At 40.0% G+C, this 15,378-nt stretch overlaps 1 protein-coding gene and 1 long non-coding RNA gene across 2 annotated transcripts in view; one reads left to right on the top strand and one right to left on the bottom strand.

Annotated features, from left to right (window-relative positions):
• GUCY2C (guanylate cyclase 2C) overlaps positions 1-15,378 on the bottom strand; it is a 123,845-nt gene that overhangs the window by 29,386 nt on the left and 79,081 nt on the right. The window contains exons 14-18 of the mRNA XM_035028171.1: positions 8,133-8,214; positions 4,729-4,834; positions 1,612-1,674; positions 986-1,057; positions 413-517 (exon numbers count right to left, since the gene is read on the bottom strand). Of these exons, the coding sequence (XP_034884062.1) occupies positions 413-517; positions 986-1,057; positions 1,612-1,674; positions 4,729-4,834; positions 8,133-8,214 (428 nt within the window). The remainder of the gene's footprint in view (positions 1-412; positions 518-985; positions 1,058-1,611; positions 1,675-4,728; positions 4,835-8,132; positions 8,215-15,378) is intronic.
• The window catches only part of LOC118025635, a 40,595-nt gene continuing 28,856 nt past the window's right edge, over positions 3,640-15,378 (top strand). Inside the window, exons 1-2 of the long non-coding RNA XR_004683373.1 lie at positions 3,640-4,712; positions 5,091-5,181. This is a non-coding gene — a long non-coding RNA (uncharacterized LOC118025635). The remainder of the gene's footprint in view (positions 4,713-5,090; positions 5,182-15,378) is intronic.

Genomic DNA, 15,378 nt, shown 5'->3' with positions numbered 1-15,378 from the left:
GTAGGAATTTAGACTATAGCAGAACCAGGACTTATGGACAAGTCTCCAGTGCTTATTGGGTTAGGGTTGACTATCCATTTTTCTCTTAGTGCAAAAGCAAGTATGTAAGTAAAATAAAATGAATTTAGAGGTAATCATTCACTTTCCCACAACTGTTCTCTGGCTTTTCAAGTCTACACTCCTATTTTTGGCTTGGTTTTGTTTTTTGTTTTTGTTTTGTTTTTGTAAAGATGTAGTAAGACTGGTTGACAAAATCTAAGTGATCTAGTTAGGAAGCATATGGACGTACCACTTTTTCCTGATAATTCTCTGATATTATTTCACTGGGTAAACATTTAACATTTCTACTAAATATTCTTTCTTCCCATATGGCTGGCCAGTTAGGAAATTGGAAATGATCATGGTTCCTTACCCGCAGGGATCCTCTCTCGCAGTATTCAATCACCCCGAAGATCATGGTGTCAAGCTTCACTGTGCCGTAGAACTTGGTGAGGTTGTAATAGTCAATCTGAAGCAACTAAGATAACATGTTTAGTTATAAAGCAAGTCAGCCAGAGAGCAGGGCCACGGTAAAAATTAATATGCTAATAAAACATGCCGTGCTTTAGGTCTTTGGGAAGATGTATTATTCCTGATACGTTGGAATGTCAGTACATTTCTCACGGCCACTATATCTTCCTCAACAGTTTTTCTTTTATCAGCAAGGAGCCTGGAAGACGAACCTTTGACGACACGCAAATAATATCAGGGCCATTTTCTAGGACATGCTAATAGATGTCTAAAATTTTTTACACCATCAAACACCACTCTTCAACTTCTGTTGGTAGAATTTTCAACAAAGAAGTAGAGTCTCCCATTTCTTGGTCTGAGGGCTTTTTTTGGTCTCCATCCCCCATAACATCTGGCTCCGCCAGGGACTTCAGTGCTCAGGGAAGATGGAGTGAAGCTATTTCTCCTTTAAGGATTTTAAGTAAGAGACACATACCTTGTTCAATTCTATCTTCTGTTTCTCAGTGAAATTGCCGTCGTTGTGCTTGAGATCCTTTAGAATCACTTGCTGCAAAGATCATTTGAATTAAGGAGATAATGCTGTAGCACGACCACTTCTGTGCATATTATAATAATTTGTTGTGCGTCTATCTTCCCTGTATACTGTAAGCTCTTGAGAGCAGTGACACGATTTTATTGATATTTATATCCCGGGTGCCTAATACCTGCCATAGGCTCAGGTTTGAATGTTTCTTTGAGAATGACTAAATGAAAAGGGAGGGCCCAGGGAGGAAAGAAGATACAAAACCCCCATGTGCGATTGTTGTACTCTCACTGCAGCGAGCCACAGTATCATACTAGGGTAGTTTGGCCAGCTCTGAACTCTTTCATTTCTCCTTTTCCTTCCTATGCTCCACCCCCCTTAAAAATTCTATTTGTCCAGCCTTGTGAGTTTTGTAACCCTTGAAGCAGAGCCCTGCCCATCCCTGTGAAAAGCTCCAGGAACAACCCCTGGAGGCAGCCTGCACCATTGCACGGTCCACATCAGGAGCCAGGGCAAGGATGAGCAGAAGGCCTGGAACACAGTCCGACTGAGAGTTCAGAGAAGCAGAGACTAGTCACCTTTTTGTCGTATTTGCACTGCCGGAGTCTCTGAATTGTGTCTCGTCTCTTGTCATCGTCGATCTGGCACAAGAAAAAGCTAATTATTATAGACACTTCATATCTTGTCGCATCTACTGTGAAGGCAGAGACGGTCTGCTGGGTGGGTGTATCTGTTGGTTCACAGCATGCCGGGAAGGCTTCTGGCAAAACTGTGACAATTGCCTTGTGTTTCCCTGTCACTACTCATCTTCCCTCCCCACCAGGGTCTTCTTCCCGGGTATCTACCTCCCATCCTTACCTCTGGGTCTTCCTCCCTCTTCCTCCCTTCTTAAGGCCTGTCAGCCAGGGATTTCCTTTGCTTCCTTCTCTCCTGGCCCATTCTGCTGGGAATCATTGTCTGTAGCTAGAGACTGGTGCTCCTAGGGGAGCCTGTTGTGCTCTTGAGTTGCAAACTCACACCTCAGCGTTCAATTAGCAAAGCAAGTGAGGACACTGGGTGGGGTGCCTAAGGGGGGCAGCCCCATCAGCTCTGGGTTCAGCGGAGAGTTGCCAGATCATCAGATTTGTCAGATTTGGATTTTCCTATGCCATTCCAAAATTTTTATATTTGGCAATTAATTTTAGAAGATGTTAAATATTAAATGAAACCACACACACACACACACACACACACCTGCAGGCTAGATATGGCTCTTGGTCTGCCAGACTTCTGGTCTCAAGGCAGAAAAAAGATTGAGAAATAGTGCATCTTTTAATTTGGTTCTCATAGAAACCTGTGATGTATTATGATATTGGTTAAAACTTACCTCGTTAGGACCTTTTGAGATGTGAGCAAAATAAACTATATCAAATTCCAAGCATGATGCCTGGCACAATGCAGATTAACAAATGTCAGATGTCTTCTCTTCCTCTTCTCATTTTACTAATGGGCCACATACGGGTTAAATGACACTAAGTGTCACATATGGGCATGCCAAAATCTGAGCTTGCTGCCTTGTCTCATATTCTTTTTTCTGAGCCCTCGATTAGTTCATTTAAACTATTTGAACCTCAGTACTTCATCTGGGAAATTCTAACTGACAGGGGTCCTGGGCATCAAATGCAATAAAGCTTGTGCAATTTTCTTGCAAATTTGAGTGTTTTATCCTCAAATGAGTTATCTTCATCTTTTTCATTGTTTTCATCTGTTATTCATCCCTTTGAACTTCCTGACTTCTCTCCTTGTCTGCTTTGGTTTTCTGCCCCTTTCTGTCCTCGTACAGGGATGTACTCTTTCTCATCCCATCCCGTGGTCTTGTTTCCTTATCTCTGCCTTCAGCACACATGCACATCTGGGACTTGAACCATTTCCTGTCTGGTGCTGCGGCATTTCCACCTCTGGCTGACTTTGGCTGACCTCCTTGGGCTTTCTCCCTGCTCCATCTGACTCACAGTGCTGGAAGACCTCTCTTGACAGTTAGTCCTTGGCCACCTGCTTCCCAGCCTGCCTGAAACTCAGTGTGACTGTGACGGTCCATGCCTCGAATCACCTCTCTGGTCCCTCTCTTAAACTTTTTGTCCCAAAGACTTAGTCCTTAGCCAGGTGAGTGGTTAATCTGATGAATTCATGCATAGAAATTGTGTAATGTCTGATGAGGGATGGATGGGTTATATTTCTAGGAATATCTACATTTGAAGAAAACAGAGACATAGTATTTTAGGCTACATCAAAAAGAACAAATATGAAATGTGGGGTTTGAGGCAGTGGGGGAGGCTTGTGAGGAGTGGAGGCATGGCTGGATGTGCGCAGAGGTGGGCCACGTGGGAGCCCATCCTGGCGTCATACCAGAGGTGGAGGAGCACTCACTCCTTCTAGAGGTCTCCTCCCCCCTTCCTGGGGTACTGTCAATTAGTCATTTAGGTCCAAAAATTCTCTCTTGGGAAGTCTGATAGTCTTACGGTCATTTGCACCTTTCTGTGAATTACTGCAAGATGGATTTTATCCTGACGCTTGCCTGAGATAGAGTGGTCTTTGCAAATAGAAGTCTTATGTGTGAGGTTCCCAATGCAACAGGAGGGTCAGTCAGAGCAGGAGCATTACTGGGCGCAAGGGAGATCTAGTCCTTCTAGAGCGTGAGGGTATCCTAGCTCTTAGAGTGCGACATGCAGGAGATGGACACACCTGACCCAGCTGCAATTGTACTTTTGCTGGTTTTAGGCAGGGAGGCATCTCAAGCCACACTATCCTATCGATTTGGCCCTACGCTGAGGAACCCCACCATGCCCTTCATGTGGAGGTTCTGGGTCTCCTTCTCTTAGTGTGCTTTGGTCTAAAAACTCTGTAAGAATATGGTGAATGGTAGGTTTTAGGATCTTAGACTTCACAGTTAGACAGACTAGGTTCAAACTGTGACCATGTTCCCCAGGTTCTAGCCCTGTTACCTCCCAGGGTTTGTCGGGGGAAGATGAAATGGGTCAATGCCCCTGGCACGGGAGAAGTGCTCAGTAAGTGTCAACTCTTATTATTTGCAGTAATCCTACTCATTAGCTGTGCGTGACCCTGCACTGTTTCCTAACCCCACATCCTTTGGTTTCCTCATCAGCAAAGTTATGATAAAGTTTAACTTGTGCACTCCTTCTGACGAGTACTGCAGATGAGATGATTGGGCTCCAGCACTGGCTGTGCCCAAGGGAGTGATTATTCCTGGCTGCTGTGATGTGTCCTGGCAGAGGGAGAATGCAGGCAAATGTCAGCAGAGGCCTCTTTCTTCAGCAATGAGCAAGATAAGCATACATCCTTAGCATGGGCAGAGTAGTAGTCAAGGCTTAGTGGGGCTCAAATGCTCTACTTATTTCTATATCGCTTCCATGACAAATGCACACCATATGCATTTCCCTTCTGGGTCAGAGGCAAAGAATGAGTAACACACCAAATCTCAGCCTCCACTGAAGTGTTCATTGGATCAACCAGCTGACATTTAGGACACTGGAGGATCAATGGAAAGACGGGAGCTGAGAATTAGAAAATGTCCAAGTCTTAGATTCTCAAGCAGAGGATCCCTGCTTGGCCCATTTCTTACCGTGTTACCAGCCTTGTCAAATACCTGGCAAGTTGCACCAGCCCTAGCATTCTTCAACAGGTGAGGTTCATCTTACCTTTAGGCTAATATGGTTAGTCTCATTGGTCTCCAGAGGAAAGATGTTTTCAGAAGGAATGTGGGACCATTTTTTCTGACGAAGTTCATATTCTTTTTTATATTTTCTGTGAAAGGTATAAAACCAGTCAGTAGGTTTTTATTAACATTCATGTCATTTAGCTTCTGAACACTAAGAGAAATTTAGAACCCTGACATTCTCAGGTAGATATGTGGTGAGAGATGTTAGCCCAGTGGTGTGATTCCATGTTCTGCAAACTGGTGAATGCTGGCCATTAGGTCAGCTGTAATGATTTCTGATGTTAGTTTAACTTTTTCTTTCTTTCTTTTCTTCCCTTCTTTCTTTCCATTTCATTTTCTCAGGTCCTTCACTAAGGCAGCCCTTCACTATTATAAAGAATCTGAACTGATGACATGGAAAGAGTAAGGAAAAAACAGAAACAATTCAAAACTGGTAAGCTTGAAAAGCAAATATGTTAATTTTTAAGTCACCAGAGAATACACCAGATTCCTAAACAAGCCAGTTCTTCTTCTTCTTCTTCTTCTTCTTTTTTTTTTTTTTTAAAGATTTTATTTATTTGACAGAGACACATCAAGAGAGGGAACACAAGCAGGGGGAGTGGGAGAGGGAGAAGCAGGCTTCCCGTGGAGCAGGAAGCCCGATGCAGGGCTCAATCCCAGGACCCTCGCATCATGACCTGAGCCAAAGGCAGATGCTTAATGACTGAGCCACCCAGGCACCCCAACAAGCCAGTTCTTCTTATGCATTTGTGCCTTTAAGAATATGTGTATAGGGCGCCTGGGTGGCTCAGTTGGTTAAGCGACTGCCTTCGGCTCGGGTCATGATCCTGGAGTCCCAGGATCAAGTCCCACATCGGGCTCCCTGCTCAGCGGGGGGTCTGCTTCTCCCTCTGGCCCTCTTCCCTCTCATGCTCTCTGTCTCTCATTCTCTCTCTCAAATAAATAAATAAATAAATCTAAAAAAAAAAAAGAATATGTGTATAAAGAAAATAGAAAAGCACAGAGAAAATGTAACATGTATTTCAGCATTCAAAATGTCAATTTTTTAAGTGTTTCCCCCAGATAGTACAGATAAAGCAGAATCCTTGGGTTATAGGAAACACAACTTTACAGATATTGTCAAATTATTTTCCAAAGTGGTTATACTACTTACACCTTCCCAACATGAGAATTCCCATTTCTTCCGGATTCTTAACATTTGGTATTATTAAACTATTTTTTTTTTACCATTATGATGTATGTGAGATGGTGTTTATTGTTTTGTGTTTCATTTTTCTATTACAGAGAGATCCAATATCTTTTCAAATACTTTCTAGCTATTTTATAGAACATACAGTTATATATTCATTCACAATTTTGCCCATATATCATAATTTACATAAGTTCCTTATATATTCTGCAAAACAGATCTTTTGTCCTTTTGAGTTGCAAATACTTTCTTCTAGTTTATTGCTTATTTTAACTTTGTTGTATAGAACATTTAGTTTTTATTATGGCCCCATTTATTTTGTTTCTTCTATGACGTTTCTATCTTAGAAATATTTTCCTACTTGAGATCATAAAGTCCTTTTCTATTAATTTCCTCTAAGTTTTGAAGCTTGAATTTCACATTTAAGTCTTTATTCCATTTATAATCCGTATGGAATGAACTCTATATTTGTGTATGGTTTCAGGTAGGATTTTAATTTCATTTTTTCCATGTTGCAAGCCTACCGTGCCATCATTTTCCAATTGACTTGTAATGTCACCTCTAGCATATTCCAAATTCTCATGCTTGCTGTGTCTGGTTCTAGAATCTGAATTTTTCCATTGACCTATTTGTCCTTGAGTTTATCTTTGCTTGTGGTTATTTGACAAACTTCTACTCACCTTCTTAGGTCATTCATGATGCTTTTCTTATTGGATTCTAAGCAGAAATGACTATTTTCTTCCTATGCTTCCATCTAACTCTGAGTATTCCTCTATTAAATACATATAAAATAGCATATTATTGACCAATGATTATCCTAGGACCTGGGGCAAAGAAGGCTTGTAGCCTTAAAGGCTCTCATCTCTGCATTCAAAGAGACTCTTGGGACCCTACAGAGCCACGTGTCATTCATATTGAATCAGAGGATGCCATAAATCATTCACTATTTTCCTTATATAGGCAGTTGTAATGGAAAACTATAAGAATAACATCTGTCTACCAGATCTCCTTGTGGACACACCATTGCTCCAGCCAGACAGGACACACCTGTCTCTTCCTGTTTCCATCTGTTACTGTCTTTTACCTTGTGATTCCCCCCGATCTGAAGCTGACACTCATTTGGACTCGGTTCCTGAAGGGCATCAGCCACATCTGTGACCTTGCTATTGACTGGCTTTATTCTCCTCAAATTTTGGTTTCTGGTTATCTTCAACTAAATGGCCAGCATACACTGTATATGTGTATATACAGCTCAAATTTGGGGTAATGCAAAGTTACAGGAGTCAAGTTCTGCCTTCAGACTGAACAGAACATTCTACTTCCTTTCCTGGAGAAACCTTTAACTGACATCCAACAGAGTGGACTCTCTCATGAGAAAGTACAGTGCCACACCGATAAAAGCATGTGATACAAAGAGAAAAACTATTCTCTGGTTCAGCTGGGAAATGGAGGTGATCCTGACAATATAATAGGATGGAAAGTTTTATGTGTTTAACATAACAGATTAGCATAGTGTGGTATTCACGCATTCATTTATATATTCAACAAATATTTCTGAGCATACAGTATGCGTCTAACACTGTGCTGGGCACTTCATCTGTCCAAATTGAGTAGAACAACCATGGAACTGATGGTCAGAGGGCTTGAGTGCTGGTTTTGGCCCTACAACCACCTGGTGATGTGACTCCAGACAAGCCATTTGGTTTTCTGGGTCTCTTTCCCCAGGCTAAAATGGGAGGTGTGAAGTAGATGATTTCTAAAGACTCTTCCAGCCTGAACACTATATAATATAGAGATTGAAATGTCCCACAAAATACCAATAATACAGCAGAAGAGCTGTTTCCATCTATAGGATGCCTATTATATGGCAGTCACTATCCACACTTTATTTCAAGTTCTCACAACAGTTCAGATGAGGATACTGAAGTTAAGTAACCTGTAATAACACACTAAAAACCGCACAACTATTAAGTCACAGAACTGAGATAGATATGAGTTCAGGTGTCTCTAACTGATCCATTCAATACTGTTCTGCCCTCGATGTAGTCTTTGATGCAGAATGCCTTCATGATCTTAGATCTGTCTAGACACCTTCTTGTCGATGTATATTATCATTGATGACATCAGACTTCTCCCTCTCCCCTCCCCCGCTCTTTGGATGATGAGCACAGCAAGACAAAGGGGGTGGTAGGTACCTCAGCACCAGAAGAGCAATGAGCAGGAGCAGAACCACAGCTCCTGTGAGGGTGAAGACTGCAATCAACAGGACTTGAGGGCCTGTGGCAGAAAAGAGTGAAAAATGCATTAGTAAGGATCTTTGAAAAGAGAATAAAATCATTTCAAAGATTCTAGTTATATAATCTCATTTGAAGGAGGGAAAAGGAGAGACCTTTTAAAAAAATTTTTATCTTTTATTAATCCCTTCATTGGTAATATAGGTCCTGTATCTGTGGTCTCTGAGGAAAACTACCTGGAATGTGCCAGGGGAAGTGGTTTAATTTCAGTGGTCCTTATAGACTGCATACTGCGTTTCTATGGGAATCACCAAATATCACAAGAACATAAAATAGTGTCCAGTATGCAAATAATTTTGGTGGGAAACCCACCTGATGTCCTTGAAACCAATATACCTAAGGAGGATTCACAGAGGAAGAAAGTCAACTATTTTTTTAAAAGATTTTATTTATTATTTATTTATTTAAGAGAGAGAAAGAGAGAGAGACCATGCAAGCGGGGGAAAGGAGAAAGACAAGCAGTCTCCACTTGCTGAGTGTGGAGCCTGACGTGGGGCTTGATCTCAAAACACTGAATCATGACCTGAGCCAAAATCAAAAGTTGGACGCTTAACCGACTGAGCCACCCAGGGCTCCAGAGTCAACTATTTTTTAATACCAAGCACAATCAGAGGAAAAGCCAGTCATTGTGGAATATTAAATGACAGTATTGCCTGCAAGTGCTACAAAATCATTGATGGAAGTCAGTGAAGGATGTAAGTGATTTTATTTATTAGAGCACAAGTGTGTAGGTGGAGTTGTAAAGATGAAGCAATTTAAGAGACTGACAGAAGGGTAAGTGGAATTCAGGAAAATGTGGATCCAACCCAAGGAAGCTTTGAAACAGAAACTGAATATGCAGAGGAACAGGCCTCGACTGAGAAGGACAACAACAATAGTAAAACTGTACAAGAAAGTCATGTTTTGTATATGCCACGATGGATTGATTAGAATAGGAAGTTAGTGAGTTCAAGAAGGAAAAATGGAATGGATTCTAAGCAATAGAGTACTATTAGCTTTATATAAATAATAATGATGAAAATGTTACTAATTTTCAACTTATAGAATCAACTTATAGGTAAATGACAGAGGGTTTATATGACTGCCAAATAAATATTATCAGCTATGACAAATTAAAGAAAAATACAGAGAATCTGGGAGGTAGGAAGGAGGTAGTAGGAAAGATAGATAGGTAGTAGGAAGGTAGCAGGAAGGTAACATCTTCATCTTACCAAGTTGGGAATCAAGAAGTTTTTATTTTTATTTTTATTATTTTTTAAGATTTTATTTATTTATTTGAGAGAGAGAGAATGAGTGGAGGGAGAGGGAGAATCAGACTCCCTACTGAGCAGGGAGCCCAACGTGGGGTTCGATCCCAGAATTCCGGGATCATAACCTGAGCCGAAGAAAGATGCTTAACTGACTGAGCCACCCAGGCGCTCCATGAAGTTTTTTATATAGTTGGTAGAACAGTACTAGAAGCTTATGCATATTAATTAAAATTACAAAGGCACCCAATAAATGTATTGACAAAAAGATATAACTAATTTGAGAAAAGGTTAGAAAAAAGTAGGGCTAGTGAAGATGAACTAAATCTTTTATCAATACAAGAAATAAACAGATAACATCCAAAGCTTATGAATCAAGAAATATATGCATATTATTTAGAAATATGCAACAAACTAAAGGCAGAAGTGACTGAGAGACCAGAGCTGACAGAGGAGGGGCCAGGCATACTCACGTTCCATTATGAATATTTTTACTATTGGATTTTAACATCACATGCACGAATTTTCTTCACTAAAAATGTCTCCATGCTTTCTATAAGGGGTCACTTTGAAGGATTTATGCTTTGCTAACATAGGACTTTACTTCTGCTTATCTTGTTTCCTGCTAAGGGAAATTTTTAACAGTGAAAATGTGAGCTCTGGATTTCTGTTCTCATCAGGGCAGAAACAGATTAGTATCTTGGATTTGGATGGGCATATCTGACGATGTGAATTCTGTTTATTACTGTGATCATCACTCCTTACCACCACTCTCAAAATCGGTATGAGAAATATAATTCACCCATCAACGATTCTACTCATCAGTCTACTGAAATGACACATCCCATAGACTAGAGCATGAATTGGAGGGACTAGGGGGACTTCCGTCTGCTGGGTCCTCCCCATCTCAATTCCTGTCTACCCCCCACAGCATGAACATCTCACTGCACTAAATATACTTATGATATTTATTTATTTATTAAAGATTTAATTTATTTATTTGACAGAAAGAGAGCGAGCACAAGCAGGGGGAGCGGCAGGCAGAGGGAGAGGGAGAAGCAAGCTCCCCGCCGAGCAGGGAGCCTGATTCGGGACTTGATCCCAGGACCCTGGGATCATGACCTGAGCCGAAGGCAGTCGCTTAACCAACTGAGCCACCCAGGCGCCCATACTTATGATATTTAAATATGCTGTATGCTATTTAAATATAGAGGTGGTTAATTCAACATACTTTTCAGTTTTGCTTGAGTTATCAAGTCCCAGTATTATATAGTTCGAACGTTAAGCTTCTGCTGCCTTCTGGTGGCTGCTGTGGTTATCACAGTCTATTTAATTAGATTCACAGTGATGGTGGAAAGAGTTTATAACCCCAGGTCATATGGTATGATAGTTGGAAAGAATCTTAGAATCAGTTAACAAATCTCCTCATCTGAAGAAGGAAGAAACTCACACTTAGAGAAGTAAATTGACTAAAATTAACGCAGTGTGGATAAGTGCTGAGTAGAAACAGATTTATAGTTATCTCATTGTCCCTCCTTTCTTCTTTCATCCCTTGCAAGGTACTTTGTTGGGCAGAAGTGAATAAAGAATAGACCCCAAACCACAATGAGATACCACCTCACACCAGTCAGAATGGCTAAAATTAACAAGTCAGGAAACAACAAATGTTGGCGAGGATGCGGAGAAAGGGGGACCCTCCTACACTGTTGGTGGGAATGCAAGCTGGTGCAGCCACTCTGGAAAACAGTATGAAGGTTCATCAAGAAGTTAAAAATAGAGCTACCCTATAACCCAGCAATTGTACTACTAGGTATTTACCCTAAAGATACAAATGTAGTGATCTGAAGGGGCACCTGCACCCCTACATAGCAGCAATGTCCACAATAGCCAAACTATGGAAAGAGCCAAGGTGTCCATCGATAGATGAATGGATAAAGAAGGTGTGGTATATATATATGATGGAATATTACTCAGCAATCAAAAAGGGTGAAATCTTACCATTTACATCGATGTGGATGGAACTGGAGGGTATTATGCTGAGTGAAATAAGTCAATCAGAGAATGACAATTGTCATATGGTTTCACTGATATGTGGAATGTAATAAACAGCAGAGAGGATCATTGGGGAAGGGAGGGAAAACTGAATGGGAAGAAATCAGAGAGGGAGACAAACCATGAGAGACTCTTAACTATAGGAAACAAACAAGGTTGTTGGAGGGGAGGTGGTGGGGGATGAGGTAACTGGATGATGGCATTAAAGAGGGCATGTGATGTGATGAGCACTGAGTGTTTTATGCAACTGATGAATCATTGAACTCTACATCTGAAACTAATGATGTAGTATATGTTGGCTAAGTGAATTTAAATAATAATAAAAAAAGAATAGACCATACACTTAAACAGTGTATGGTTTTAAAAAATGTGTAAACCTATAAGTATCAAATAAATTCTAAGCTAGAAGTCGGGTGGGATGTAGGCAAGATCAATAGCCTCCTGGGGGGCTAAGGAAAAGCTTAGAAAAATGAAATTCAAGTTAAATGTTGAAGATGAGTGGCTGCTTACCAGTCGTATGGGGGAGTGATACATTTTAATCAGAGGTAGTAGCATTACTAAGGACAGAGGGGCATGAAGTTGCAAGATCTCCCCCTCCTTTTTTTTTTAAGGAAGTAGGTGGAAATTGAGGGAATGGGGAAGGGATTTCAGGTAAGAAGAAAGATAAGGCTGGAGAAGTAGGAAGATCATGGACATTTTGTGGTATAATAAGTCTTTTGGACTTTATGGGTAAAGGGGAGCTGCCAATTGAGTGTTAGCAATAGTGTGACAATATGACTGGATCCATGCTTTCATTCTGGTGGCAAAGTTGGTTGGACTGGAGGTGGGCAGGAAGCAGGACCGAAGCAGGAAGTCAGGTGGATGTCATTGTAACAACCCAGGAGGCAGATGATGTTGGCGTGGATGAGGAACAGGAACACATGTGCGTTGTCCATTGCTGTGTTCCAGGTGCTGAGAACACTGCCTGGCACTAGCAAACCTTTGTAGAATGAATGAAATGACAGTGATGGTGTTACCTCCAGATGAGACATTCTGTTACTTAGGGGGCAGTGGTGTACCCAGATAAAAGACCAGATGAATATCTGATTTGTATACTATTTGAAAGATTGAGTTACTTTATTTATAAAGATTAAAATTAAATGTAGGGACAGTCGAGTAATGAAAAGCTCTGGCTAACTGAATTTTCTGGTTAAATGAGGATGAAGTGAAGTTGCTCAGAATGATACAATGTCCCTGTAATACGAATAATATAACATGAATATTTAATGTGATCTCTTTTAGGTAAATAATGAGAGCTCTCTCAAAAATTACTTTTTGAAGGGTGCCTGGGTGTCTGCCTTCGGCTCAGGTGATCCCAGCGTCCTGAGATTGAGCCCCACTTCGGGCTCCCTGCTCAGTGAGGAGGCTGCTTCTCCCTCTCCCCACCCCCACTTGTGCTCTCTCTCGCTCAAATAAATACATAAAATCATTTAAAAATTGCTTTTTGAGAAGTTGAGCATTTTACAAAGAACAGATCCTTCTGTTGAATAAAAAAATATCTACAAACTCTTAAGGAAATATATTAAAAATACAAACTAACATTGTCACTATAATTAAGGGAAAAGAAAAAATAATTGTAATTCAAAAAGTTGCAAAAGAAAGAAGTAGAGAGTTGCAGAAATCCACAAGAAAAGAGATATATTTCAAAAGTAAGTTTGGTTTAAACGTACAAAGCTTGCAGATGGTTCTAGAGACAATTAAAAAGTGTCTGCCTTCAGCTCAGGTCATGATCCCAGGGTCTGCTCCCTGCTCAGTGAGGAGTCTGCTTCTCCCTCTCTCTTCCCCCACTTGTGCTCTCTCTCTCTAGCTCAAATAAATACATAAAATTATTTAAAAATTGCTTAATTAAAAAAAATCTTGCTAATGAAAAGAAATCAACTTTAAAAAGCAATGATAGCATTGCTTTTCTTTTTCAAGACTGCTTTGGATATTGGGGGTCTTTTGTGGTTCCATACAAATTTTAAGATTGTTTGGTCTAGCTCTGTGAAAAATGCTATTTGTATTTTGATAGGGATTGCATTAAATGTGTAGATTGCTTTGGGTAATATAGAAATTTTAACAATATTTGTTCTTCCAATACGTGAGCATGGAATGTCTTTTCATTTCTTTGTGTCATCTTCAATTTCTTTCATCAGTATTTTATAGTTTTCAGAGTACAGGTCTTTCACCTCTTCGGTTAGGTTTATTCCTAGGTACTTTATTATTTGGGATAGGATTAAAGACCTAAATATGAGATCTGAAACCACAAAAATCCTTGAAGAGAGCACAGGCAGTAACTTCTTGGACATCAGTCATAGCAACTTCTATCTAGATATGTCTCCTCAGGCAAGGGAAACAAAAGCAAAAATAAACTATTGGGACTACATCTGCACAGCGAAGGAAACAATCAATAAAACTAAAAAGCAATCTCCAGAATGGGAGAAGATATTTGTCAATGACATATCCAATAAAAGGTTAGTATCCAAAATATATTGAGAACTTATAAAACACTGAAAAAACAATCCAATTAAACATGGGCAGAAGACACGAATAGATATTTCTCCATAGAAGACATATAGATGACCAAGAGACACATGAAAAGATGCTGCTCATAATCACTTATCATCAGGGAAATGCAAGCCAAAACTACAGGAGATACCACCTCACACCTGTCAGAATGACTAAAATCAGCAACACAAGATACAAGCGTTGGCGAGGATGCGGAGAAAGGGGAACACTCACACACTGTTGGTGGGAATGCAAACTGGTGCAGCCACTCTGAAAAACAGTATGGAGGTGCCTCAAAAAGTTAAAAATAGAAATACCCTATGATCCAGCAATCGCACTACTGGGTATTTACCCAAAGAATACAAGAACACTAATTCAAAGGGATACATGCACCCTGATGTTTATAGCAGCATTATTTACAATAGCCAAGATATGGAAGCAGCCCAAGTGTCCATTGACTGAAGAATGGATAAAGAAGATGTGATATATATATTTATATTTATATATATTTATATATTTATATACATCACATCTTTATATATTTAATGGAATATTATTCAGCCATAAAAAAGAATGAAATCTTGCCATTTGCAATGGCATGGATGGAGCTAAAGAATATAATGCTAAGGGAAATAAGTTAGAGAAAAACAAATACCATATGATTTCACTCATATGTGGAATTTAAGAAACAAAATAAACAAGCCAAGGGGAAAAATAAGAGAGAAACAGAGAGAGAGAGAAAGCAAGAAACAAACTCTTAATTATAAAGAACAATCTGATGGTTACCAGAGGGGAGGGAGGTAGGGGGGATGGGTGAAATAGGTGATGGAGAGTAAGGAGGGCACTTGCTGTGATAAGCACAGGGGGATGTACTGAAGTGTTGAATCACTATATTGAACACCTCAAACTAATATAACATTGTATGTTAACTAACTGGAATTAAAATAAAAACTTAAAAAATGATAGCAGTAAATCTGAAATCAGTTCAGGATTGCTTATTGTTTAGAAGAATGGGAACCTCACTTCCCACTTCCCTCTTTGCTTCTTTGCTTTAGTCAACTGCTCATGGCTACTGAATAAAAATACAGGAGTCATTTTTAACCATATTTGACTCATGGAACACAAGAGGACTGAAAACATAGCAAGTGCATCCAACACATTAACACAAGGAAGTGCATCAAACCAGAACTTTTCTCTTTAAGTCATATCGACCTCAGTTTCTGGCAATAGACCAGGGCTGGGAGAGAAATATTTCTAGTTTATTTTTTAATATTTAAAAGTGGTAAATTAATACAGTCATTATGGAAAAATTTGGAAAATTA

The sequence above is a fragment of the Mirounga leonina genome, unplaced genomic scaffold (assembly GCF_011800145.1).
Source record: "Mirounga leonina isolate KUSES-001 unplaced genomic scaffold, KU_Mleo_1.0 Mir_201, whole genome shotgun sequence".
Lineage (NCBI taxonomy): Eukaryota > Metazoa > Chordata > Mammalia > Carnivora > Phocidae > Mirounga > Mirounga leonina.
Note: the sequence above shows the minus strand (reverse complement) of the source record. Positions and strands in the feature narration are given on the sequence as shown.